This window comes from Petaurus breviceps, unplaced genomic scaffold, assembly GCF_028583685.1.
Source record: "Petaurus breviceps papuanus isolate PSGF00001 unplaced genomic scaffold, PetGlider_PUasm1.0 186, whole genome shotgun sequence".
Classification (NCBI taxonomy): Eukaryota; Metazoa; Chordata; class Mammalia; order Diprotodontia; family Petauridae; genus Petaurus; species Petaurus breviceps.
In genome coordinates, this window is record NW_027185798.1 from 31,402,152 (window position 1) to 31,429,502 (window position 27,351).

General features: G+C 45.0%; 1 protein-coding gene and 1 long non-coding RNA gene across 2 annotated transcripts in view; one reads left to right on the forward strand and one right to left on the reverse strand.

Annotated features, from left to right (window-relative positions):
* Positions 1–19,671, reverse strand: part of LOC138162674 (uncharacterized) — a 66,389-nt gene extending 46,718 nt beyond the window's left edge. Inside the window, exon 1 of the long non-coding RNA XR_011168693.1 lies at positions 18,057–19,671. This is a non-coding gene — a long non-coding RNA (uncharacterized lncRNA). The remainder of the gene's footprint in view (positions 1–18,056) is intronic.
* SELENBP1 (selenium binding protein 1) lies at positions 8,523–17,545 on the forward strand. Its single transcript, XM_069090031.1, has 12 exons — positions 8,523–8,639; positions 10,918–10,971; positions 11,281–11,393; positions 11,628–11,813; positions 12,374–12,494; positions 13,767–13,949; positions 14,252–14,430; positions 15,773–15,851; positions 15,955–16,076; positions 16,391–16,483; positions 16,651–16,769; positions 17,090–17,545. The coding sequence occupies exons 1-12, from the start codon at positions 8,636–8,638 to the stop codon at positions 17,250–17,252; spliced, it is 1,416 nt and encodes a 471-aa protein (XP_068946132.1). The 5' UTR covers positions 8,523–8,635; the 3' UTR covers positions 17,253–17,545.
* Positions 19,672–27,351: the final 7,680 nt, after the last annotated feature.

The following is a 27,351-nucleotide window of genomic DNA, read 5'->3' on the forward strand; positions in this document are numbered from 1 at the left end:
CCCCTGGTACCATGTTTCATACCATGTTTCATAACACGTTTCACTTCTAGGTGGTTGGGACCTTAATGCATGAACTCTCAACTTGTAGTTATTACCTACACAGCAATTCCTAAACTTGGTGCTACACAGGAAATCTCCCTTCTCTGTCAGATACTGGGATCACATTACCTAAGGAATACAGAAATTACCCTTCACTACACAAGAGGTTAGTGTTCAGAAAGTGTCCTTGTGTTTCTGCCATACACTTCCCTGTGTGCTCTGGGATAGGAGGAGGAAGAAATCGCATCCTACCTCCCAAGGATGAATTTCCAATCCTAAAGTCTAGGGGGATGGGAGAAAAAAAGCAAAACTACCTCAATCTAATGAGGTATTTGTACAGCAATTAGTATAGTACAGGTGCTTTAAAAAATGTTGTTTCCTTTCTTTTTCCTTGGGACAAATACCTTTTTTTTTTTTTTTTGCTTTTTGGAGGGCAATTGGGATTAAGTGACTTGCCCAAGGTCACACGGCTAGTTTTTATGTTAAGTGTCTGAGGCTGGATTTGAACTCAGGTCTTCCGGACTCCAGGGCTCGTGCTCTATTCACCGGGCCACCTAGCTTTCAGACAACTCCATTTTTTATACTGAGGACCCTTCAGCAGCAGGGAGCTTAATAATGTGAGAATTAATCTTCTTACCAAAAAAAACTCCACATGGCCTCAGTGAATTAAAGAAAGATTTTTATTTTAAGTCATTTCAGATGGGGAACCTGGACGACACCACCTGTGAAAAAGTGTAACCTAACAAATGCAGACACACCTCAAGATAAATACAGAGCCCTTTCATTACTCCTATCCCTATTCGAATTTCCCTCCTCTGTATTCCAACTGGCCAGGCATTTTTGGGTTCACAGCCTAAGTGAAAACACCTAAACCCCACAGCCCAGTTTACCGCACTCATTTCCACATTTCAATTCCCTCCCCAATCTCATTCTCTTTACACTTTAGTAAAGCCATAAATATTTTAAAACTTATCTCTGGATGTCTGTATCAGATGAAGATTCAACCCAGGATATCCATAAAAAAAGTCCCATTATCTAAAACTCCTTCTGGGTTGATGGGCCTGACCTCTGGTTTGCTACACCTGGGCAGTTTTTGATATACAGGGAAAAGGCATTCTCAGAGAACAAAAGAGTTTGCTCTCAACCTTTGGGCTATATCCCCGTCTGCTTTCTTCTACAATCAGTTTATCTCTTACTTTAGCAATAAGTGTGACTGACTCCTTAGGTCTCACAAATTATGTTTCATATGATTTCTGTGGAAACAAAATTCAATCATCCCTTACAAGATGTCCAGGGAATAAAAGAAGCATGGCTAGGTCCCACCCTAACAGTGGGCCAGGTGAAGTACTCACCAATCAGACCAGTGGAAAGAACTCCAGGGTAGGAACTCTACCTACCCTGCTAGAGGTCAGAGCTGAAAGGGTTAAGTCCTCAGTGAACAGTGTGTGGACTGGGTGGTGGGCCAGGCAGACTGCAAGGAGATGTCCAGGAAGCAGAGCAAAGCATGGCTTCAGCCTTGTAAGCTTGACCCTCTGATGGGGTACCTGGGGTCTAAATCAATTTGTAAAACCAGTTTGTACAATTGTAACTGCAATTTGTATTGTCAAACTCTGCCCCTTCCCCCTATCTGCACTCTGCCTAGGCAACACCTTGTGACTCCTTTGTTCTTACTTAATCTCTTCATGTCTCCTCTTGTCTGGCCCAAATAATCCTTTGTCCTTGCCTCTGGTCTCCTCCAGGCTGGCCCAAATCTCATCTAAACTATCTATGCACAAAAGTCACAAATTCTTCTTGGTCAGCTCTGACCTTTATCTATGCACTGAGGTCCCTTGCCTCCATCCAGTCAGCCTTGACAATGGCAGCCCTACCCTTTAAAAGTAAAAGCATGCACCCCTCTCACTTGCAGGTCCCCGAAAGGACTCTTGCCCGCTTCTCATAGAAGCTTAACAATAAACTTCTACAACTCTCACTCCAATTGAGCCTGAGACCTTGAATTTTTTCCAGACACTATTGCAGGTTTTCTTGTCTTAGATAAGATCAGAGTTCCTGCTGAACCTAATGTGAGCCATCCCTCATCACCTCCATCAATGCCCAGCCAACACTCAAGATGAGGAAGATGGGCCCAATCCCTGGCCTGCCAGAAAATAGGGCCTGAAGGATTGTCTGGGCAGTGAAAAGCCAAAGGGACCTGAAAAATGTCTTCTGGTTTGATATTTTAAGTGCTATCGTTCCCAGAGGGTAAAACAGTAATCACAAGTCATTTAACAGGTGCTCAAGTGAGTCTTGGGCTAAACGTTCCTTTTATGTGGGAGAAACCATTAGATCTGATTTATGTCGTTTACTGAATAGCTTTCTATTGCCCTACCTCAGAGAAAGTCACTAGATCAGAGCCAAATCCTAGCTCCAAGTAATTCTCTCCAGGGCTCTGACCCCTCCCTCTCTCCAGCGATCAGGTACCTCCAAGACTGAACCTGGCCCACAGGTTAGGGCCCCCTTGGTGAAGAGGGAGAGGTGTGAAGGCTCCCAGCCTCCTGGGCCTAGCAACGGTTCTGCATGGATTGTTCCACCGTGATCAACCCCTCACGTATGTACAAAAACTACTCAACTGTTACATAAGCAAAATCAGAAAGGCAAAGGGCAGGCAAACAGGGGTTACATAAACAGCCAGACCTTCCAATTGCAGGCCTTTGTCTGCCCGGTCTCTTAAGAGTTCTCCCAGAAACTCCACAGTCTCCTCTAGGCAGTCAGTCCTCCCAAGTACTCTGTCCAGCCCCTTTGAAACAGGCTTCTGGCAAAGACTTGCTGCTGGGTGTGATGATGTTTATGGCAAAACAAAACAAAAACAAAAACTCTGGGCTCAAGGAAATACTGGGGATGGGTTCTGATTCTCTCTCTCTCTCTCTTTCCCCCCCCTCCCCAGGAGAACATTTCACTATGTTATTTTTGCCTCTAATAAAGAAAATAAGTGAATCAGGGAGGCTCTGGAGTTTCTGAGAAACAAGCCAAGGGATTATTAGAGGGTAATTAACCTGATTATCATGCTTCTTCAGGCTTTCAAACGGAACCCTGCCCTTCCTAGCCAGAGTAGCCTGACTGAGCTATACTATTTTTGCTTTGCTTTGGGATCAGTCAGTCCTGGGTCTAACCTGGACTGTGAAAGGACCATAGAGACTAAGCAATACAGTCTTCTTGTTTCACAAATGGGGAAACTGAGGCACACAGTAGAAAAAGGATTTGCCCACTGACATGCAGGTAATAAACAGAGGAGCCAGAATATGACCCTGGGCCTGCCTTCAGGGTCTCTTTCCTCTGACTCTCCTCAGCTCCAAACAGTCTCCATTGGACCCAGTAGTCTCATAGTCCAATTTTCCCAACTAACAGTCCTGGCTTTGGAACAAAAGTTGTGAGGATAAAAGAAGCAGGAAGTATAGATTTTGGAGAAAAAGAATCAGGGGCCAGAGAGATTTGGGTACTTGGATACCGAATCACCCTCTAGTCAAATGACAGATATAAAACTGTGCAAACCATATACTTAGCCATGGTTGGTATATTGCCTGGTTTTGCTGAATTGCTTTTTTTCTCTTTCTTTTTTCACAAATTGTTACAAGGCATGACTCACTGGACAGGGAAGGGAGAAGGAAATAGTTGGAAATAAGATGCTAGAAAAATAATACCTGTCAATATAAATATTTTGAAAGAATATAGAAGATAACGTCTTTTCTTCAGTCAATGACACAGGCAATTTCAACATGAAGAGAGCAGTATCGGTCCCATGCCTTTCTTGTCTCATCTGTTTGGCTTCCTCAGAACCAGCTCCATCCCTGCCTCTGTGCTAAGATTCAGCTAAGAGAGCTGAGAAGTAGGCCATAAAGGACACACTGCCTTTCCCCACCGGGTTTCACAAAGCACTTTGTCTTAGACTCATCTAATGCATTTACTGCATTTATGTTCCTACCATCCCTCTCTTCCTTTTCTCAATTTAACTCCTTGAAAAAACTGTCTACATCAAGTGCTTCTACTCGATTCTTCACCTCTCCGCTCTCTTCTAAACTCTGGTTTAGGTAATCTGGTTTCCAACCTTATCATTCAGTTAAAACAACTCTCTCTAAACGTTCCCATATAAACCAAAATATCTGTAGCAGCACTTTTTGTAATATCAAAAAACTAGAAACAAAATGGATATCCATCAATTGGAGAATGCTTAGCAAATTGTGATACACAGATGTAATAAAATGTTACTGTAAGAAATAGCAAATATAATGCATTTAGAGAAGCATGGAGAAATTAATGCAATCTGATCAGGTGCTGGAGCCAGTTCTAACTGCCAGCAAGACCAATGATTACATTTTCAGTGTGAGCATTTAGCCCTCAGAAGTGGGCAAACTCTACAAATTAGGGCTTGCTATATTATTTTATTGATTGTCCAGACTAAAAAAAAAAGTGATGGGGGAAATGTTAATAATACAGATTAAACTTAAAAGTGTATCCTGCGTATTTTTTCCCAGGAGGACTGGTTGTTAAACATTTACCACAATATCCATGACTGGAACAATGTAATCAGAAAAAACAACCATAAAACAATCAAAAGTCAATGTTGCAAAATTACAAAGGACAAGCATGACTCCAAAGAAGAGACAGGAGAAGATATCCTGAAATATACTCTTTTGGAGAGTTGGGGGGTCCAAGGGTATAAAACATGGCATATAGTTTTAGATGTTTTCAATGTATTCATCATTTTTGCTGATTTTTCTTTTTCTTTTTCTCTAAAAATATTATTTGCTATAGATGATGACCTATAAATAGGGAGGGAAAGGAAAGGATATTGACAGATATTTTGGTGATGTTAAAAAAAAAAGATATCAATTAAAAATTATTTAAATGAAAAAATATATATTTTCTTCAAAGTTACCTAATGGCCTCTTCTCAGTCCTCATCCTCCTTGACCTCTCCACACATTTAACACAGTTGACCATGCTCTCTTCCTGGATACTCTTTCCTGTCTGGGTTTTCATAACACTGGCCCCTTCCCATCTTTCCACTCTTCTTTCACGTTACTCTCTTCCATGCACTCCCTTCTTTCCAGTTCCTCATACATAGTGTTCCATCATCTCCACAGCTTGACATGGGCTCTCTCCCACACCTGGCACGCTCTCCTTCCCCACCTCTGCCTATTAAAATCTGTGGCTTTCTTTAAGATTCAGCTCAAACACCACCTTCTAAAGGGAGCCTTTCCTCCCCCACTTCCCATGCTGTCCTGAAGTTCCATCTATTTTGCAGGTAACTTGTATGTCCCTATTTTTGTACATTAGAATATAAGCTTTCTGAGGTCAAGGACTGTTTTGGGGTTTTTCTTTATATCCCCAATGCTTATTTAGCACAGGGCTTGGTGGATGACTGACTTCCTGCTCCACATGAGACTACAAATCCTACAAATTGAAACTGGTTGGGGGCAAAAAAAGAGACGGCATTTGGGTTGGGCCCTGGGGAATGAATTGGATTTTAACAGCTAGATATATAGAAAGGGAAGGCACTTCACACTTAAGAAACAGCATGGTCAAAGGCTTGGTGCCGTGAAATTAGAAGATGTGTTTAAGAAGGAGACCAGCTTGGCTGAGGTTCAGCATAGGGGAGGAGAAGTGAAAAATAAATATGGAAAAGTAGGGGCTGGGGAGGGGCTAAAGCATGGAAGCTAAAGAGTTTGGGTTTTAATAAAAATAATAATGATGATTATTACACCTAACATTTATATAAGTGCTTATTATATCCACCTCCTTCCTAAACTTTGTAACTCACAGGGCTCTCCACATAATAGACCCTTAATAAATGGGGGTGGGAGCATGGCCCCCAGATGGAAAGATGCCCAGTGGGGCCCCTCCTCTGGGTATTTCTACTCTTGAAAACATGCTTTCTCACTCTGAGATCCAAGAAAACCCCCCAGGGTCCAATTTTATTTCCTGTTCATCCTAGCTATTTTAGTGGGCCCACAATTATGCTCAATGATAATCTTAGGCCTAAACCTCCTCTCTTTCTCTGGCACCCCAGCCTCTCTAGCTCTATAAAACCCCACCCTGGAGCTTTCATCTATGGAGATTAAAGTGTTTTTTGCAGACAAAATGTCACCCATTGGATCTCAGCAGGTTTTTGGGAAAAGAGAGTATAAATGAACAGGGATCATTCCTGCCAAGGAGCCAGTTTGTCCAAAGACAAAAGAAAGTTGTGTAAGTGACTGCCATCTTCTCTTTGCCTCAGTCTCTTCCTTTGACAAGCTTCCTAGTTGCAGGGATGTCTTTAGTTTGTATAGCAAAGTGAGTGGATGAGAAGGCCCCTACTTTTAACTATATCAGCTTCGTGACATATTCCCTGAGTTTTACGCTTATCTCTCTATTGTCTATTCATTCAACACAGAGCATAGGTAAGGGACTGTACCCCACGTGGGCACCATCCCTGCCCTTGGGGAGCATCCACCATGGCGGGGAAGCTATGACAAACACGCAGATAACCGTCATTGCATAAAGGCACCGTTTGGGGGGGGAGAAGTTGCAACTAGTTGAGGACAAAAAAGGGAAGGATTCATTAAAGAAGTGGCATTTGGGGTGGGTTATATTAAAAATGCATTGGTGATTCCATTTGCCTTTATCTGCCATTTTGTGAAGCAAAGTTTCAGCTGCTTATAAGTCACCTGACTTTGGAGAAGTCTGAAAATGACTTCCCTTCCCAAAAGTCACCTGAGTTAAGGAATGTCAGAAAACTACCCTTCTCCCTCTCAAATCAGTGTCTCCCAATCCCTTCCACCAATAGGAAACCAGGTGTCTCAATCCTTATAATTCTGATTTTTACTCCCCTCAAACTATATATGAACTATGTAGAAAGCAAGACTCTGGGTCTTTGGCTACCAAGAGAGCCTTGGACCTGATTTGTTGCTGCAGCCATAAATATTGCTAAATAAATCAGTGTCTGGATGTAATTATTCTGTTTCTTTATTCCACTGGTAACCACTGGGCCCTGAGAAATGAGTTGGGATTTTAATGGATAGCTATGGAAACAGAAGGTACTTCAGACTTAAGGAACAGCAAGGCCAAAGGCTTGGTGACATGAAATCACAAGACACATTTAGGGAAGAGATAGCAGACCAGCTTGGCTAAAATTCAGCATATGGGAATAGTAGTGAAAAATAAATATGGAAAAGTAGGAAGGGGTCTAAGCATGGAAGGCCTTGAACACTAGGCTAAAGAACTTAGATTTTAACAACAATAATAATTATAATATCTAACATTTATATAAGTGCTTACTAAGTACCCGGCACTATGCTAAGTGTTTTACAAATGTTATACCATTTGATCCTCACAACAACCCCATGAGGTAGGTGCTATTATTATCCCCATTATGCAGTTGAGGAAACTGAGGCAAACAGGTTAAGTGACTTGCCCAAGGTCACACAGCTAGTGTCTGAAGCTAGATTTGAACTCCGGTCTTCCTGATTCTAAGTCCATCACCATCAGCTGGTGAGCCTTTGAAAATATTTGACCAGGGAAGTGATGTGATCAGAGATGTGCTTTAGGAAGATAGATGTAACATCATTGTGTCAAGGAGAAAATGGGAAGGGAGGGACAGAATAAGGGCTAGAAGTCCAATGAGTAGCTGCCTCCCCTTGACATCTGTCCCTCAGTCTGTTAGGTCCTTGGGCTCTAGAGCCTTTACCAAGTGTTCAGGTGACAAAAGGACGGACTATTATTGTCGTGATTAACATCACCAGGAGCAGACCTTAGGGAGCTGCTGTCTAGGTCTGAGTGACCCAAGGGCAAAGGAGAGTGCTCCCGTTTTATAGAAGGGAAGAACTTAATTGTCTAGCCACAACTAAGCCTTGGGAGTTGGCAATGCTCTCCATACCTTATCCCCTAGCCCTCAGAGAACTGAAGAAAATTGGGCTGGGAGATGAGGGGGTGGCAGATATTTTCCCTTGCTTCTACCTCCTGGACCAAGCGAAGGTTATAATAATAGGGAGAATTACCTTTCTCTACATTCCAAAACCCAATATTAACCCCTTTGTGATCAGACAGAACCTGATCCCCTCTGCCTAACCCTGGACTGGGGGTGAAGGTGGGAGGGAGACTGAGGCACAGGCATGTCAGTGGAGGATAGCAGAGCCTGAGCATGAAGGATGGACATTAGGCCTGTTCTCTGGGCAGTCTGGATTGGGGAGGTTCTGCTGGGGCCAGCAGGTCTGGGATATGAGAATAGAATCTTAGAAAAGAGCAGAAGAAGGCAACCTGCAGCCATGCCCTCCAAAACACGGAGGGAACCCAAGTGGGACTATGTGTGCATTTCCATGCAAGGAGTCACTTTCCTTCTTCCTTCTCACTGACCCTTCCCCCACCCCCTTAATTCAAACAAATGCCAACAGGCACAGACCACTAGGAAAAATCCTAGCCAGCTAGCAACTGCCAGGGCTCCTTCCCTCTCTCGCTGGCCTGATGCCCAGATCCTCCCCTGCTCCACCCCCCAGCAGTTACATAAATTCCCTTCTCTCTGCCCCTTGCCAGTTCACAATTGCAGCCTCTACCAGCCACAGCCAGACTGCAGATCAGAGGTGAACAGCATGGGTAAGAGCAAGACCACGTTCCCCTCCTTCCCCTACAAGATGACAGACAGCAGTTAAGCTCGGGAGAGCCTGGGCCTCTCCAGGTTTTTCCTCTTTCCCCTTCAGCCAGTGCCTTTTGGCTGTTCTAAGCCTGTGCTATCAAGAAAGAGAGAGAGAGAGTAGCGTCCTTATCAGACCCAGAGGGCTTTCCTTTCCCTCCCAGTTTAGCTGTGCCTGGGATCCCCAGACTGTCCTACTAGTGTTAGAAAAAAATTGGAAGAGTGCATTGGCCGCCACCACCCTTCTGAAATTATCAACTAGGCCACAAGGCCACCCATTGACCTTATGTTGCCTCATTTGAGTACATTGAACAATGTACTCTCTCCAGGGTCAGTGAACCCAAGAATCATACCCTCACCCCTTCCCAGCCCTGGCTCTGGCCAGCCCGGGCAGCCTAGATACCCAAGGCCATTTAGGGAAAGGAAATCAGCGGCCAGTCCTCATAGGCTTCTCTTTGTCCAAACAGTCCAGCCCTGATTTATCAACCCCCGTGTAGTGGACAGCACTAGGCAACAGAGTTTTGGTCACTGCCTAGGATTAGCAGTGTTAGCTATGTGAGTTGGATGCTTGCCAGTACACCTAGAAGGTATCCCAGTTGGCGATTCCCTTGGGTGCTCAAGGACCCCTTTTTTTTTTTAACCTAGGGGGGTGGAAGGGCTGAAATTGATTAGCATCCAGTGTCTGGAACCTCTGAAAGACTGAGGAGCTAGAAGTAGTTAGGTGGGACTGCAGAAACCAAGATGAGAGACTATCATTCCTGCACCCATGTTTCCCCACTATCTTGGACAGATCCAGTCTCTTCATGACTCCTTTTAGAGTGGTTTGTCATTTCCTTCTCCAGCTCATTTGACAAATGAGGAAACTGAGGCAAACAGGATTAAATGACTTGCCCAGGATCACACAGCTAGTAAGTGTCTGAGGTCATATTTGAACTTGGGTCTTCTTGACTCGAGGCCAGGCTTCACTGGGCAACCTGCCTGCCTCACACCTTGGAGAGATAGGACCTGATTTTTTTGTCTCTGATTCTCCCCAACTCCTTTTTGATCTCATTCATCTCAGTATTTCTGCCTTTATATCTTAGTCTCTGCCTCTCGATTCCTGTGCCCAGGGCTCTTTCCTAAATAATGTTAATCTGTCAGTGGAAGGCCAAAGAGTGGCCCAACAGGTCTCCTTAATTCCCTTCTCTGTGGTCCCTCCCAAGCTCCACCCAAGTGGGACATTGCCAGAATCCAGATTCCATTTTGGACCCAACATCCCAGTAGCCATTTTTGTAAGCCATTGCCCTGCTGATGCTACCCCACTCATACCCAGGGCGAGGTTAACATCAGAGTCAGAATTCAGTGAATTCAGAATTCAGAGTAGGGATTCAGTGAAGAGCATCTCTTGCCCTCCACTAGCTTCCCCACATCATTCCTGGAGCAGAGACGAGATTAGACATGATGCAAGAAGGTTTAAACCAGGACCAGAACCCATCCTTTCCTCTCTAGCCCCCTATTTATCCCAAAGGAGCTCTTTCTCACTTCATACCTCTTTTCTCCAGTCATTCCAGGCTCCAAAGGCCAAACTCTAGGGTATCTAGCAGTTGTACAAGTAGAAGTTTGCCAAAAATAATTCCTTTCCCCTGGAATCATTCTGGAACATCTTATTCCTAACTCCACCCCACTGATTTCCACACCGCCCTCCCCATAAATGATACCACAGCTTTTTGGGAATGACTGATGTCATCTTCTAGAGGACAGCACCCCTAAATTGCAGCAGCCCCTTAAACCTCAAGGACACAGATGAACTATACCTTTAGAGGCTTCTGTATCCAGGCTTCTAAGTTATATAATGTGAGTCTCTGGCAAAAAGTCCCAGGAAGACCAGGATATTGCCTAACCACACCTGGTGTGGGTCTGTCTCAGGAGTTTACTTTTGTGTGCTCTCTGCCAGAGTACATAGGATTACTGAGACTCCTTTGAGATTCTGTAGGAGATTATCAACAGAAAAAGGTTTTCAGTTTCCTGGATCCTGCCCCCTTAGACACAGTCTCCAGCTTATACTTTCCCATCTTCTTTCCTGACATTCCAGTAGAGAAGGATGAAGGAAGAGAAATGATGGAGGAGAGAAAACAAGGGGAAGGTGGGGAAACTGAGCCAGATGCCTGTGCCAGCAGAGCTGGTGACACAGGGTGTGAATAAGCCTGAGCTGATGTCTAGTGGGAAAAGCAACTCTCTAATCCCAATTTGTTTCTTTCACAGCTAAATGTGAAAAATGTGGACCTGGCTATCCTACCCCTCACGATGCTATGAAAGGCAAGTAGATCTACTCTCCCGGGGCAGCCTGGGGATAGCAAAAGGTGCTAGTAGCCCTAGCACATGTATGCCCTTTGGAAAAGCCAAAAGGACGCTTCGCCCTTGTACCATGTCAAGCTCCCAGCTGTGACTGTGGGTGCAGTGCCTCTGCTGAATAAGCAGGATTTGGCTTGGTGTTCCCCTGGGCTCCCCATGTATTCTGGGCCCCTCCTCTCCCACCACAGTGCCAATTCTCAGACCTCACCTAGTTCCCACTGTTTGCTTGGTCTGTGTAGGCTTACCCCCATTGTCTATTCTTTGATGTATCAGGGCCCCGAGAGAAACTTATCTACCTGCCCTGCATCTATCGAAACACAAGCACGGAGGCCCCTGACTACCTGGCCACTGTTGATGTGGACCCCAACTCTCCTTACTACTGCCAGGTGAGATTGGGCGGTGAGCATCAGGGGACTGACTGCCTGCAGCTCTCTCTCATCCCCCTCCTCCCACCAAGGTGCCATCCAAACTCTTGGTATACCCTTCTTGTCTTTTCTCCATCTGAGTGGCTCCAACTTGGCATCTCTGTCAGACCTCACCTCTTTCTCAGCTTGCGGAGATTTTTAATAAAACTCTTTCCTTCTTCCCTGACTCAGCACTCTCCCTGTCTTTGCTCTCAGGTGATTCACAGGCTGCCAGTGACACACCTGAACGATGAGCTGCACCATTCAGGCTGGAACACTTGTAGCAGCTGCTTTGGAGACAGCAGCAAATCCCGCACCAAGCTCATCCTGCCCAGTCTCATTTCCTCACGTATCTATGTGGTGGATGTGGGCTCAGATCCCAGGGCCCCAAAGCTGCATAAGGCAGGTTCCCCTCTCATCTTGGCCAGGACCAAGTATCCACAATGTTCCACCTTCCCCAGCCTGCCTGACCACCCCCACCCTCTATTCCTAGAGGAAAGGGAGAACTCCCCCAAAGAGATTTCATGAGCTGTCTTTAGTGGGAAGGAGGAAGAAGGAAAATTAGATCTTAAAAGGGGGAGACAGAGGAATAGGGGAAGTCTGGGATATCCCCATCTGGGGAGATGTCTCTCTGTACAGAGGGGCATGGAAAATGGCCAAATGTGGTCAAGCACTTGTATTTCATCATGGATGGGACTAAGAGCACTGTGCTCATAACACAGCAATCCAGGCTTCCAAGATCTGTTATGCCCCCTCTCCAAAGAGAGGCAATCCTGAGAATGCGAAGGGAGTTTCTGATGTTCTCATTAAGATTGGGGAAAGAAGTGCCTCATCCCTATCTTGCTTCTCTGAAGTATGTAAAACCCCATTTTGAAGAAGTTAAAAGGAAATAGGGGAGACATGAGGATACTGGGGGGAATGCCACACTGGCTGCTGACTCCCTATCCCTAACTCCCATCCAGGTTGTGGAGCCCACACAAGTGATGTCTAAGTGTGACCTGGCCTACCTCCACACCAGCCACTGTCTGCCCAGTGGGGAGGTCATGATCAGCGCCCTGGGGGATCCTAAGGGCAATGCTAAAGGTACCAGGGCTGCTGGGATGTGGGCCAGGACTTCTCTTAGTGTAGGGCTAATACCTCTATGTCTAGGTAGGGGCTACAGAGGCAGGGGGAGAGCTTGGTTCCCCTCAGGATGTTAGGGAGAAAAATGAGCTGTTTCTAATATATTAAGTGAATGAATGAAAAAGCACCTTCTGTGTCAAACACTGTGCTAAGTGCCAGGGACCCAAACAGATAAGACAGGTCCTCCTCTCAAGGTGTTCATGTTCTAATAGGGGAGACAATCTATTAATCCATAGAGGAAATTTGTTTTGTTTTTTTTTTTGCTTTTTGGAAGGCAATTGGGGTTAAGTGACTTGCCCAAGGTCACACATCTAGTTTTGTGTTAAGTGTCTGAGGCCGGATTTGAACTCAGGTCCTCCTGACTCCAGGGCCGGTGCTCTATTCACTGTGCCACCTAGCCGCCCCTATAGCGGAAATTTTGGCTCCAAGTCAGATCCTCTTGAATGTCATTTCAACGATAAAACTACGTTTATTTCTGGTTTTGAACATCTAACAGCGCCAAGGACTTCAGTGGTAGGAACCTTCCTCTTTGGTCTTCAGCCACTGTAGATGCTGAAGAGGCAGGTGTCAGGTCACAAGGCCTTGGTGATTAGGGAAGGCGAGGACTGTGTTTTTGCGTTTCTTTGTTTCCCTGGTGCTTTACACAGTACCTGGCATACAGCAGGTGCTTAATAAATGCTTGCTGACTTGCTCTGGTAGGCACTGCCCTTCCTGGGACTCAAGCTGACCTGTGTCAAAGTGGGAGTTAACACTAGGTGGTGGTGAGGGTAGTGGCAAGAATAGTGGGTTCCTTCTCCACTGGGGTATTGGAAAGCTGTGAAAGAGATACAGGGAAGGCTTCCTATCCACTGTGACCTTGGCCAACTCATTTAACTCCTATAGACCCGTTTCTTCATCTATAAAACCAGAAGGCTGGACTGCAGTCTTGAGATTCTAAGAATGGGAACCCGGGAGGAAGGCCATCGATCCTTTTAGCACTCAATATATGTGAAGAACTACCTGCCTTTAAGGGCAAAGGAACGCTAGCATGGGACCAGAGACCATATACTCCATTTTCTTCCTGAAACCTCTCAATTTAGGGCACCAGGAGATTGCAATGTGAGGGGAGAGATAGGATTGGGAGATAAGATGGGGATCTAATGCTGCCTGGAAGTCCATAAATATGTACAGGGCTAGCTGTGGGAGGGTGATGGGTCTGCAGGCTAACTTCTCTGTAATGTCTTCCTTCCTCAGGAGGGTTTGTTCTGCTAGATGGGGAGACATTTGAGGTGAAGGGGACCTGGCAGAAGCCTGGAGGTGCTGCTCGAATGGGTTATGACTTCTGGTATCAGCCTCGGCACAATGTCCTCATCAGCACTGAGTGGGCTGCCCCCAACGTGTTCAAGAATGGCTTCAACCCTGCAGACGTCTCTGCTGGTGAGGGGTCCCTACTTCCTCCTGAACCCTGGATCTCACTTCTTAGTCCTCCCAATTTTCACACTGCTGGACTACAGACTCTTGGGGGTGCTGAATTCAGTCCTTTCCTCCATCCTAAATTTGGCTCTGATTCCCTATTTTCTCTCTTCCTAGGACCTTCTGCCCTTGCTTCCAGCTTCTCATCTTGGCCCTTAGCCTTGCCCACCAATATCCTCTCTCACCCCTCAACCCCACACCTATATTCTGATAGCTAAAGGTTCCCTGCCCCTCTTCTGTGTGGCCTAACCCTCCCCCCCTTTCAGGGCTGTATGGGAGCCAGATGCATGTTTGGGACTGGCAGCGTCGGGAACTAGTACAGACTCTACAAATGCAGGATGGGCTAATCCCTTTGGAGATCCGATTCCTCCATGACCCAGCTGCCTGCCAGGGTTTTGTGGGGTGTGCCCTCAGCTCTAACATCCAGCGTTTCTACAAGACACAGGTGAGTGGAATTACTAATACTGTGTTGTAAGAAAAGATGATCAGGGCAGGGTTTGGTCAAGAAGCCAAGCATAGGGAGTGAGGCAGAACAGGCTCAGCCTTTTAATAAGGGGATTTATTCTATGAAGTTTGGATTCAGTCAAAGGGCCACATGTGGCCACAGGTTCCCTACCCCTGGGAGGGAGCCAGATGGGTTCCTGTCCATAAACTGACCTGTTCAGGGAAGGGGAGTTAGTTGACTGACAGCCTTAAATCTCGGGAGTATTGGGCAGAGGAGAGGTGGGGGTGGGACATGAGAGGGGCTTCATTGCCTGCAATCCAGCCCTGGGCCAGCCCCTCCCAGTCCAGGCATCTGTCTGCCATGGAACTGAATCAGGGGCTGACTTCAGCCCCCACTCCACTCTCTCCCTCCCTTCCTCCCCCCTTTGCCATGCTTCCCTACTCCCCCACACAGTCCTATGGAGCATGGACCATCTTGCCCTCAATCATCCACCTTTCCACTGTCTCCTTTTGAGACAGGTGACTCTGCTCTGTGCCTGGAGCTGTGGAGGTCTGGCCAAAGCCCACACCCAGAGAGGGGATGGATGTCTCCTGCCCCTGGGGTAGTCTAGTCCCCTCGAGAGGAACCTTGTACTTTAATAACATGTAACAAGTTCGAATTTCTCTAAATAAAACATATTGCCTCTTAAAAAAAAAAAAAGAAACGATGATCAGGTTGGTTTGAGAAAACATGAAAGGACTTGCGAGACATAATGCAGAGTGAAATGAGCAGAACCAAGAGAACTTTTATACGGTAACAGCAGCACTGTTCAAAGAGTGACTGAATGACCCTGCTATTCTGAGTAACCAGCTACAAAGGACTTAGGAAGGAAAGTGCTGTCCATCTCCAGAGAAAGATCTGGCACACGGAAGGATGTGTTGTACAGTTCCCCGTAGTGTTGTCGTTTAGTCATTTTCAGTCTTGTCTGACTCTTGGTGACCCCTTTGTGGGATTTTCTTGGCAAAGATACTGTTTCCACATATATATCTATATCAAATATTGGCCTCCTCTAATGCAAGCTTGGGAATGAAGTGAGGCATTACCATCTCCTTTAACCTCATTCAAAAATTTATATCAAATGCTTCCACAAGAAAACATGACCACAGTTGCATCTTCCCCACCCACCCCTACCTGCGCATTCCCATGGTCTCGGTCCTCTTAACATACTCAAAACCTGCCAACAGAGCAGGGGTTCAATAATTATTGGGTAACCAACCTTTCTCTGCTTCGGATGGGGGGGGGGCGTTCTGAATCTGCCTCACTTTCTCCCCACCCCTACTGGTTCTCTTTACCTCTGATACAGGGAGGGAAGTGGGCAGTTGAAAAGGTGATCCAGGTGCCACCCAAGAAAGTGGAGGGATGGATGCTGCCCGACATGCCAGGTAAACACCATGGGGTGGGCTGCATGGAGGTGAGGGCCTGTGACTGCTTCCTGGGGGGGGGGGGGAATTTAGGGATTAAGTCATTTTATTTCCCTCCCCTCAGGGCTAATCACAGACATTCTCCTGTCCCTCGATGATCGCTTTCTCTACTTTAGCAACTGGGTCCATGGTGACCTGAGGCAGTATGACATCTCAGACCCTCAAAGGCCCCGCCTGGCTGGACAGGTTGTAGAGCTGGGGAAAGACCTATGACAAGAGAGGGCACAAGGGACAGAGCAGAACAAAACCAAAGGGGAATGAAAGTTGAGGAAAAAGAGGACGTGATGGGTGAGGGGGAAACCGAACAAAGGAGTAAGGAGAGAAGGAAAGGCAAGAAGCCTAGGAGGGATGGCAAGGAGAGCTGACCAGGGAGGCTGGAGAGGGAACCCCCAGGGAGAGGGTAAGAGGGATGGCTGTAGGTATTGGGATCAGTGGTCTAGACACGGCTCAAAGGTATGGAGAGAGCACTTGGTCACCTGCCTCACCTCTCTCTGCATCAGATATTCATTGGGGGCAGCATTGTTCGAGGAGGCCCAGTGAGAGTCCTAGAGGATAAGGAACTGAAGTGCCAACCGGAGCCCTTGGTGGTCAAGGTAAAAGCACCCTCTTCCCTCAGGAATGGAGATCTCCCACAATCTCCCTCACAAAGGCCTGGGACCCTGATATATGGGCAGCTTTCCTCTACCCCTAACCTTGAGTAAACCTAACCTGAGATATATCTTAGCGGAGGCTGTCAGGATCTTTGTGCTCCTTCCCCAAGGGTAAGAGGATTCAAGGGGGTCCGCAGATGATCCAGCTCAGCTTGGATGGACGGCGTCTCTATGTCACCACCTCCCTGTACAGTGCTTGGGATAAGCAGTTCTACCCTGACCTCATCAAGTAAGAGCCAGCATCTCTTCCCCAGTCTCTTGCTTTTCCCCTCCACCATCCTCAAGGAAACTCCCTCCCAGGATACACACTCCTGTCTTCCCTAAGTAGAAACCCAACTCCCATGATTGTCCTGAAAACTCTCCCCTAAACAGCATCCCATATAAGTCTCCGCTGTCAAGTTGGGGAGAAAAGTTCCCATGGATTGGTTAGTGGGGGAAGAGGTTGGAGGGGAATTAAAAAGAGAATCACAAGGGTTGGAGATGTGACTTTCTCCTTATCCCATATATCTTTCCATATCTGATACATCCTATATATTCATTTTCTTCCAGGGAAGGCTCAGTGATGCTGCAGATTGATATAGACACAGAAAAGGGGGGCCTGACACTGAACCCTGACTTCCTGGTAGATTTTGGGAAGGAACCTCTGGGTCCAGCCCTAGCCCATGAGCTCCGTTACCCTGGGGGTGACTGCACCTCAGACATCTGGCTCTGAAGCCTGCCCCTCCCTACTACTGAGCTCACACACCTCAGGCTCTGTAGGGCCTAGGCTTCTTGGTGGGGGCCTTTTTTGTTCCTTTCCAAAAGCTTTGTCTTCCTTCCTGGAGCCCTTGCGGGGGAGAAGAGGAATCTGTTTTGGAATCTTCAGAATTAACTCCTTCTTTTGGATCCCTGATTGCATTTTGCTCATTATCTGCTATTTTTATATGGTTTCTTAGTTGACTCTGGTGTTGCCATCCCCCAACTCCCACTGGTGGTGGGTATTAAGGAATAAACCAAATACTTTTCTTTGAGTCTTTTATAATTGGGGGAGATAGGCATTTGTCGACATATATTCCCAGCAAGGCTGGCCCTTTATGCTTAGGGTAAAGAAGCATACAAGAGATTCAGGAGCTTGTAAACCTACCTCCACATGTACATTATCTGTGTCTAGTCAGCCCACGTGATTAGAACGTAGCGCTAATGAGCCAAAACTCACTGATGCATTAATTAGCTTCGATATCTTCCACAGCCAGAGTCTAACACACTTCTACTTCTAAATGGCCACTGGTGAGGTCATTAGAGAGATAAGGAGAAAGGATAGTCCCTGTGGAGACAGTGACTGAGGTTGTTTCCTCAGGTGGAAAATGCACATCACACCATGCTACTCACTATTCAGCAGAGATTTATGAAGTATGGTAGATAAAGAGACCAAAAAATGTCCCTCCCACCAGGAAAGAGACAACCTGCAGGTGTAACACAATATAAGCCAAAGTGAAGAAAGATCAAAGGGGCAAAAACCACCATCATGCAAACTCACCAAAAATGTCATTGTTCTGCTAACGGATTTTCTGTCACACCAACCTCTGTCACCTTCTCGCCCCATCCAAGGCGCCGGCTCCTTCTCAACCTGGAGACCCTTCTCTTCTTAAGCTTGACTCTGAAGAGACCCTTAGTCTCTGTCACAAGTCCAGAGCCCTCACACCTTACCCAAAGACCACAGGGAACCCCCAGCTAAAGGACTTCCCATTGATCCCAGCCAATCTATTGCTTAATTAGCCCACGAAGGGAATGCTGCTGAAACTTGCTCACCAGATTGGCATTTGGCCAAGAAAGCTACACTACATTTAAGTAATTCTTTCACTCGTTTTGTAGGGTCTCCTTTTATTGGTAGTACTTTGCTTCCAGCACTACTCATCTTGCTTAAGCATTCTTCATCCCCACAATTCTCACCTCAAACCTGTTCTCATTCAATTTTCTCTTCTCCTTTGGGTTTGATGAGGTTATAATTTAGGAACCTCAGGAATCAGGCCATTGATTCAGACTTGAGGTATGGGACAAAAGACTGTGCCTCTTTGGTACAAGCTTCATCTTGAACTGATTAAGTCTGAGAACTGGAAATCATTTGGTTGGCTAAGATTATTGTGAAATAGAACCACCCCATGTGCTGGGTTTATAAAAGGGATCGAGCTGTTGCTAAGATTAAAGGGGTTTCCCTTCCCTCAATAGGGGACCAGTTGGTGTGTTCAGGGGAAGATCAGGTAGTTTAAGTGGAGAAATCTAGGGGGGCAATGGAGTGGGAGGTCCTGGCAATGGAAAAGCTCATCCTGAAGCCATTAGGGCATCACCTACCACCAGCTCCCAATCTTTCCCTCCAGTGTAATAGCTCTTTCTTGCCTCTTTTATGTGGGATAATCTATTCTACTCCACTCTACCTCCTCCTTTTCCCTTCTCCCACTGTAGCCCTCTTTCTCACCCTTTAATTTTGTTTTTTTGGCTACCAGCCCATCATAGTCAACTCACATCCACGTTTTCTGCCTATATAATACTCCTAACTGTAGGGCAATGATCAGAAAAAATGAATTCTCTGATTACTTCAGTTAATGAAAATATTTCTTGTTCAACATTAACCAGCTGGAAAGGAGAACCTTTAAAGGAAGTGAGCAGTCAAAGGGAGACTAAATAGTTTTAGGAAAATAATTCTCTAAGGGTGTACCAAAAGTTAAGTGACTATTGTTCTATTTTATGAAGAAAATTAATTGAACTTTTACCTTACTCTGAGCTCTATAATGATGATTTTATCATAATGTAAAAGTTTCCTTGTTCAAGAATCCTATAAACTGTGACTTTAAAATGATTTGTAGGGGTGGCTAGGTGGCACAGTGAATAGAGCACCGGCCAAGAGGACCTTAGTTCAAATCTGGCCTTAGACACTTAACTCTTACTAGCCACGTGACCTTGGGCAAGTCACTTAACCCCAACTGCCCTGCCTTTCCCCCTCAAAAAAAAGAAAAAAGCATAAAATGATTTTTATTGGATAGGCATCCAAATGCATGAAGGGACTATGTCATTTTTGATATTTCTCTTAAGTATAAAAATGCTTACATTTAGAATAAAAATTAATAAACATTTGTTTCTAGCAGGCTTGTTTATACTATGTATACAGTGTAGTTTTTCTTCCATACTCCTATCTATTCTTGTTAAAATCCCACTCAGAGTGAAGTGCCCAGAACCAGAACACTGTCCACAGTTAACAGCCACCTTGTGTGATTACTAATTTTGATATGCTTATCTCTTCTGAGCAATGCAAGGATCTAAGATAACTCCAAAAGACTCAGGATGTAAAATTCTGTTCACATCCAGAAAAAGAACCATGGAGTCGTGGTTCCAACATGATATTCACAGTGCCTACAGTGTTATGAATATGCCAGCATGATTCTGAATCACAAAATATAACAGACTCTTGTTGCAGCAAGCACCCCAGTGTCCCCAGGGTGCCTGCTCACACAGGTTCTTGGATCTGCTTTGTTAAAGGAAAGCAACTCAAAATGGGTTGACAAGCTTACTTTAATCAGTCAGACATATATCGTTTACCTTGCTCAGGAGAAAAGGTCAGCACCCTGAACCTCAAAGTATACAGACATAATTATCAAGACAGAAACATCCAGTAGACAGATTTCCAAACTGTCCAACCATTACATCCATACCCAGTCAACATCTGGGTTTCCACATTCTGGGTTTTTCAAAGCCGGGGGACTCTCAACAACGGCTTCCCAGAATTCAGATCAAATCACAGAATACTTCTCAAAGTGAGTCCCAAAACAAAGCTACACATCAGGGCTTATATAGCCTTCTCCTGGCTCAGAGAATGTAACAACCTTATTGACTCACTGGCCAATCAAGAAGTATCTAAGCCTCCCACCCCAGGCTTCAGGTGCACATTAGCCTAGGGGCAGGGAAGATCTTCAAAATTTACATTCTTATTACAACTCTCCACATGGGAATGAAGCAGCAACCACACTGGCATACCCAGGATGGCTGCTAGCACAGATTCTTAGATCTGCTTTACTAGGGAGGATAGCTGTTTAAGGGGTCAACAACCTTTTTTAATTACATTCACTAGTTCAGGGGAAAAGTCAGCACCCTGAACTTCAGAGAAAATACAAGCAGAGAAATAAAGACCAACAGACAGAGAGCTCTGACTGCCTGAATCAAAGCAATATTGCTATATACTTTACATACATCCCTGGATCAAGAGTCTTTATGATGAGGGATGGCTCCCTCTAGGTTCAACAGGAACTCCGATCTTAGCTAAGACCAGAAAACCTGCAATAGCGTCTGGAAAGAATTCAAGGTCTCAGGCTGAATTGGAGTGAGAGTTGTAGAAGTTTATTGTTAAGCTTCTATGAGAAGCGGGCAAGAGTCCTTTAGGGAACCTGCAAATGAGAGGGGTACATGCTTTTACTTTTAAAGGGTAGGGCTGCCATTGTCAGGGCTGACTGGATGGAGGCAAGGGACCTCAGTGCATAGATAAAGGTTAGAGCTGACCAAGAAGAATTTGTGACTTTAGTGCATAGATAGTTTAGATGAGATTTGGGCCAGCCTGGAGGAGACCAGAGGCAAGGACAAAGGATTATTTGGGCCAGACTAGAGGAGACATGAAGAGATTAAGTAAGAACAAAGGAGTCACAAGGTGTTGCCTAGGCAGAGTGCAGATAGGGGGAAGGGGCAGAGCCTGAGGCTGGGAAAGGGATTTCACAGATTACAATTTTACAATACAAATTGCAGTTACAACTGCACAGACTGGTTTAACAAATTGGTTCCACAAATTGACCTAGACCCCAGGTACCCCATCATTTACATCTGAGCAGTTGGGGAGTTCTGAACACAGAGCCACTCAGAATCTCAACCATGGAATCACAAGATCCTTCTCATAAGCAAGCCCCCAAAGGAAAATATCAACTCAGTATACATATATTTCTCAGAACCAGAAGGCATTACAACCCTTGTGGCTCAGTGCCTAATTATAAATTAACAAAAGGTGTGAAAGCCTTCCTACAAGCAGGTCTCCCCCAAGCAAGCTTCACTTAATGGGCTCCACCTGAGGCCTCTTAATGGGAGGGGAAAATCTTAAATCCCATTAACATTACAGGAAGACATAAGCAAAACATTTATTCAAACACCAGAAAGCCAACTCCATCATAGCAACAAAGAAATCTACACACACTAACAATGCAGGGGGCACCGCCATCCCCAAGCCTTCCCCCCTACTAGGGCCTTCCCACAGATGAACACTCACTGCTCGCTGCCTGCCTCCTCTCTCTCCCCTCAGCTCTAACTTCTCTGACCAACTTCCTCTGGGCTCTGCTTCACGCCTTCCTGCTCCACTGTTCAGCAAGCTCCTCTCCAGCGCCACAGGCTTCAGGTGCCTCAAATTTATGTGTCTTAGGCTTCCTGCTGTGGGCTGCTGAGTGACCAGCAATTTGGAGACGTGAATAAGAAATGACCAGGCCATGTGGGTAGTTCAAGGAAGAATGATGAACTCCCTTTACTGATTCTCAGGACAAAGTTTTTATAGAGCAAGAGACAAAGGAAGGGGACTCTAGTTTTCTAATCATTACCTAGTCTGTTGAATCCTGGAAGCAGCACAGAATAATTTGATAAGGATTCCTTCTCTAGGTGCCAGAGAGTCTTAGGAAGAGTCAGTTAACTCTTTTCATATGCAGTCACATTACAAAGAGCTGGCTTCAAGGCCCAAAACCAAAGCTGCATCATCAAGTACATCTGCATAGGAACTGACCACCTAAGAATTCAAATATTTTGGTTTTGAACAACTAAAGTCTTGGGGCAGAACCTATTGGTCTCAGATCTCAAACAACATCCTTTTAAGTGTAACCCATATCAAAAGGACTAAGGAGCTAACTTGACAAAAAAAAGTCGCCCTCAAAGAGGTCTTTGATTTTGGGTCCACTGATATCAAAGTAATCATCTGAGTCCTGGATCAAGCCTCTTTGGCTCCCAACACTTCTATGTGACTTAAGCAGCTCACAAGGGCTATTAATGGATGGGAAAGATCTTCCCATTTTACATTACCATTACAGAAATCTGAATGCAGATCAGAGCATATTACATGCTCTCTCTCTCTCTTTTTGTTTTTTTTCTCATTTGTTTTTTTCTCTTCTTTACATATTAAATGCCCTCTTGGGTTGGGAGGGAGAGATGGGGAGAAAATTTGGGACTCATGTCTTATGGAAGTGAATGTTGAAAACTAAAAATAAATTAAAAAAAAAGAAAGAAATCGCCAAATGGAGTCACAGAAAGTTAGGTACAACAGGAAAAATAAAATAAAATCCCACTCAGAGGTAAAGCACAAACCTCTCTTTTTAGAAAAACAACATGATAAACTACTCAACTATAAGGTTAAAAGGGACTTCAGAAAAATTGGCACACAAATGTTCTATTGCTAATCTACAATCCCAGAAAAGAATTTTTAATTAGTCAAGAAAAGTCAACATAAAAAAACCAACAATATATACACAAGAACACTATATGCAAAAATAGAACCAGATTGTATAGGACCTTAAATGCCAGTCTGAGCAAGTGTATGTAACAATAGTAATAACCTTCTAACCAATCTGGGGGCTTCCCAGAATACAGATCAAATCACAGAACACTTCTCAAAGTGAGCCCCCAAACAAAGCTAAACATCAGGGCTTATATAGACTTCTCCTGGCTCAGAGAATGTAACAACCTTATTGACTCACTGGCCAATCAAGAAGTATCTACTGAAAAACAAGCCTCCCACCCCAGGCTCCAGGTGCACTTTAGCCTAGGGGCAGGGAAGATCTTTAAATTTACATTCCCATTACACCTGGCTGGTCCCATTGCCAGTGATGCCTAAGACAATGAGGAAACTAGGATTGCTTCCTATTTTCTGGTCTTCATCTTCCTGTCATGGTTTTCATCTGTGTCATTTGAACTGCTCCCTGTTGTAGAAATGACAGATCCAGTTGTCCTTACCTATCAACCAGAAAGAAAAGAGAGCTTGGTATACAATTATGGATTTAAAAGGACATCAAGTTTGACCCCTTGATTTTATAGATGAAGAAAAAAAGCTAAGAGAGATTAAGTGATTTGCCCAGGGTCATACAGCAGAGTGTCTGAGACAGGATTCAAACCCAAGTCTTCCTGACTCTATCAGAACCCTCTTGCAAAACTCCCTTCCTCCTCCTGTCACATGTGAAGTCTAAATTACATATGGAGATAGGTAGGAAAGATGTTTCAGACACAGGGGAAAAGTTAGTGCAAAGGCCTAGAGATGGGAAATGGAGTGCCATATACCAGAAAGAGCCAACTAGTCTCACTGAATCACAATGTATAAGGGAAGAGGGAGCTCAGGAAAATTCACCTATGACATTTGCTTTGCCCTACCTACCAGGCAGACTGAGGCCAGACTGAGAAGGGCTTTAATCCTGTTAGTAAAATAATAAGGAGACAATGGATTTTATTAAACAGTGAATGATGTGCTCAGTCCTGCACCGAAGGAAATCACTTTGATAAACTGTGTGGAGAATGGAATGGAGTAGGGAAAAGCTTGAGGCTGGAAGACCAATGAGAAGGCTACTGCCAAAGTCCAGGAGAGAGGCAAAGAGGGTGTCACCTATGGTGAGGGGAGGTAGAATTGACACAATGTGGGTAAGAGTGAGAGGCTGAGGAGAAAACCAAGGTTTTGAATGTGGGTGATTGGGCAAAAATAGGAATGACTTCCTTACAAAAATAGGAAAGGCTGGAAAAGAGGTGACTTGAAACAGGAGATGATAATAACTATTTTAGACATGTTTCGTTTAATATGCCTATGGAACATCTGGTCTCAGCTGTCCAATAGACTGTGGCCAATGCAGGACTCGAGGTCAAGGGAAAGACTAGGACCCAATAAATAGCTCTGGGAATCAAAAGGAACCTGTGTGAACTGATGAGGTTACTGAGAGCACAGAAAGGAGAAGGCCTGAGAAAGAACCTGAGTGTACACTCACAGTTAGAGGGCTGATACAGCAAAGGAGCTTGAAAAGGAGCTGACAGGCAAGGAGGAGACAAAACAAGAGACAATAATGTCACAAGAAATGAGAGGAGAGAATATCTAGGAGGAAAAAGTGGTCAATAGTGTCACATGCTACAAAGAAGTCAAGAATGAGTACTGGGCAAAGACATTTGGCAATTAAGCGATCATTGGTAACTTTCAAGAAAGCAGTTCCTGAGTGATGACGTCACAAGCCATGAAGGCTCAGGGCAGGTCCTGGGCCAAAAGCCTCTAGGCTCACACAGAATCAGTCCAATCTTGGGGATCAGCCACAAAGGGGTAATTTTCTTGTTTAGATTTGTTATACCCCTACCCTGGAGCTAACTCCAAGGAAATTTCCAGTCAATCAACAAACATATATTAAGCATCAGGTGCTGAAAATACAAACAAGAGTCCTTGCCCTCAAGAAGCTTATATTCTACTGAAATATAAAGCTTAGGCACAGTTGTGTCTAGGTTTCCCCAAATGGGGGTAATGGAGTTTCCAATTCCTGTATAGAAACTCAAAGTAATAAATACAAATTGGATATGAGACATCCTTTATTTCACCCCATAGGGGGAAAACCCAGAAGATGAAAAGGAGTCATAGGAGCCCATAGATACAGAAAATACACAAAAACATTTAAATAGACTATTAGTGGCTCTCAAAAGGGAACAGAACTTGAGGGTACTATCTGGGCTACTAAGTGACTTTCTGCTGAGTTCTTCTTTCCCATAGAGACCTGCATAGTTCCCCCTCCCCCAAAGACTCAGAGTCCTACACTGTGGTTTAGACACTCTTATCCTCCCTCCTCCCTCCACTAAGTTTGGGATACAAGCATACTTTGAGGGTTATAAATAAGCAATCTCTTTCTGCTCTCTTCTTGGGACACTGACCTGTCTGCTTCAATCATGTTATAAATTTCAAAGTCTATCAATACCCAGTCTGAAAGCAACTGTTAGGCCACTGGGAAAACCCACTCTTTGGTACTCTTCTTTCAGGGTGTAGGTGAGCACACATGCCATGTTCTTCAGCTCTAAGTCACCACCAACGCCTAAGGGAGGACTGGGGGTAAGGCAGGAGAAGGCGGTGGCATCTAGATGGTGCAGTGAATAGAGCACCAGCCCTGAAGTCAGGAGGACCTGAGTTCAAATCCAGCCTTAGACACTTAACTCTTACTAGCCATGTGACCTTGGGCAAGTCACCTAACCCCAACTTCCCTGCCTTCCTCCCTACAAAAAAAAAGAAAAAAGGGAAGACTCTGTTATCCTGCCCCCACCCTACTATAATGGGAATGGGGATTTGAAGATCTTCCCTGCCCCTTAATAGATCGAGGGGGAAGTTTGAAGCCCTCCCCTGCTTTGAAAGTAAACTCTGCCCCCTGCTAGGCTGAATGTAGTCACATGGAGTCTGTGTGGAAGGAGTTTTGCTAAAGGGAAGCAGAGCCCACTGGAAGCTGGTCAGAGCTAGTCAGACATTGGGGAAGAGAGAAGATGCTCATTAAGGAGACAGAGAGGTTTGTGAGTAAATATTGATCTCGTATTGGTTTGTGGGAAGGCTGAAGGATGCTGTGGCTCTCAGCATTATTACGGCTTCTGAATATCTTTGGTACTACAATGGAATTGGCTTACTGGTTTTGGGATTCGGGTTTTTGGTGTCTAAACAAATGTTTCAGTTCTATCCTCTGTCTGGATATTCTGGTATATTTTGTGATCAAAGCTCATGAGATACTTATGGTCATGGCCTTTATCGTGATCATGGGCACTATAAATATTGCATTGGCACTTACACCTACCTCACAGCCCTGGACACAAGATTCAAGTGAAAAGGTGAGAAGGGCAGAGAAAAGGGCAGAACTGGTCTGTCATACAGACCATGGAAAGAGTGGCTCATTCCAGCTCTAGTTCATCCTCCTGAGTCCCAGGAGTCTCAGCTAATCATCTTGGAAGCAGCCTTGCCACTGAAAATCAGTCAGGGAAACATAGGAACTCATCATTACTTTGGAAGACTGCTGGGAAGGCATGCTCCCTTCCTCTCAGCAGAAAAGTGGTTTAGCTAGACCTGGAGAATAAGGCAAACATTTGAGACACAGCTAGTGTGTGGAATTGTTTTGATTATATACTTATCTATGCTCCTCTGTTACAAAGAAAGCTTCTACTGGGGACAAGAGGAGTCACTGGGAAGTGATAGTGAGGTTTTGTTTTTTTTAAGTATCAATCATTTTTTTTTTTTAAGAAAACCAATTAGGGGGCGGCCAGGTAGCACAGTGAGTAAGAGCACCGGCTCCAGTGTTGAGAAGACCTGGAGATCGAATCCCGGGCTCAGATACTCAGCACCACACCCAGAAATAACTGGCCGTGTAACCTTGAGCAAGTTACTTAACCCGATTGCTTTAAAAAAAAAGAAAACCAATTAGTCCATTAAACCAGGTGCTAATAGGCATTTCCACATACTTCCTGGGTAGGTACCACGCAAGATGCCCCAACAAAGGCCCTGGTGAGCTCTGTAACTCATCAAATTGATGGGGGAGTTTATGAAATTGATCAAGGACTTGCCAGATCAACTGTCCTTGCCCTATTTTCAGTACTTGCCATATCCAGCTGCTGACATTTCTCTTCTCAAAGAAAATATTGATGATATAGATACTTAACCAGGAGCATTGCAATACAAGATGACAAAATGCCCCATGAACTATTTCTGGTTGCTTTTAGACACACAACAAAGCCAACTATACAAATTATTTTACTGACTCTCCAAGGAGAACCTGAGCTGTTGTTCC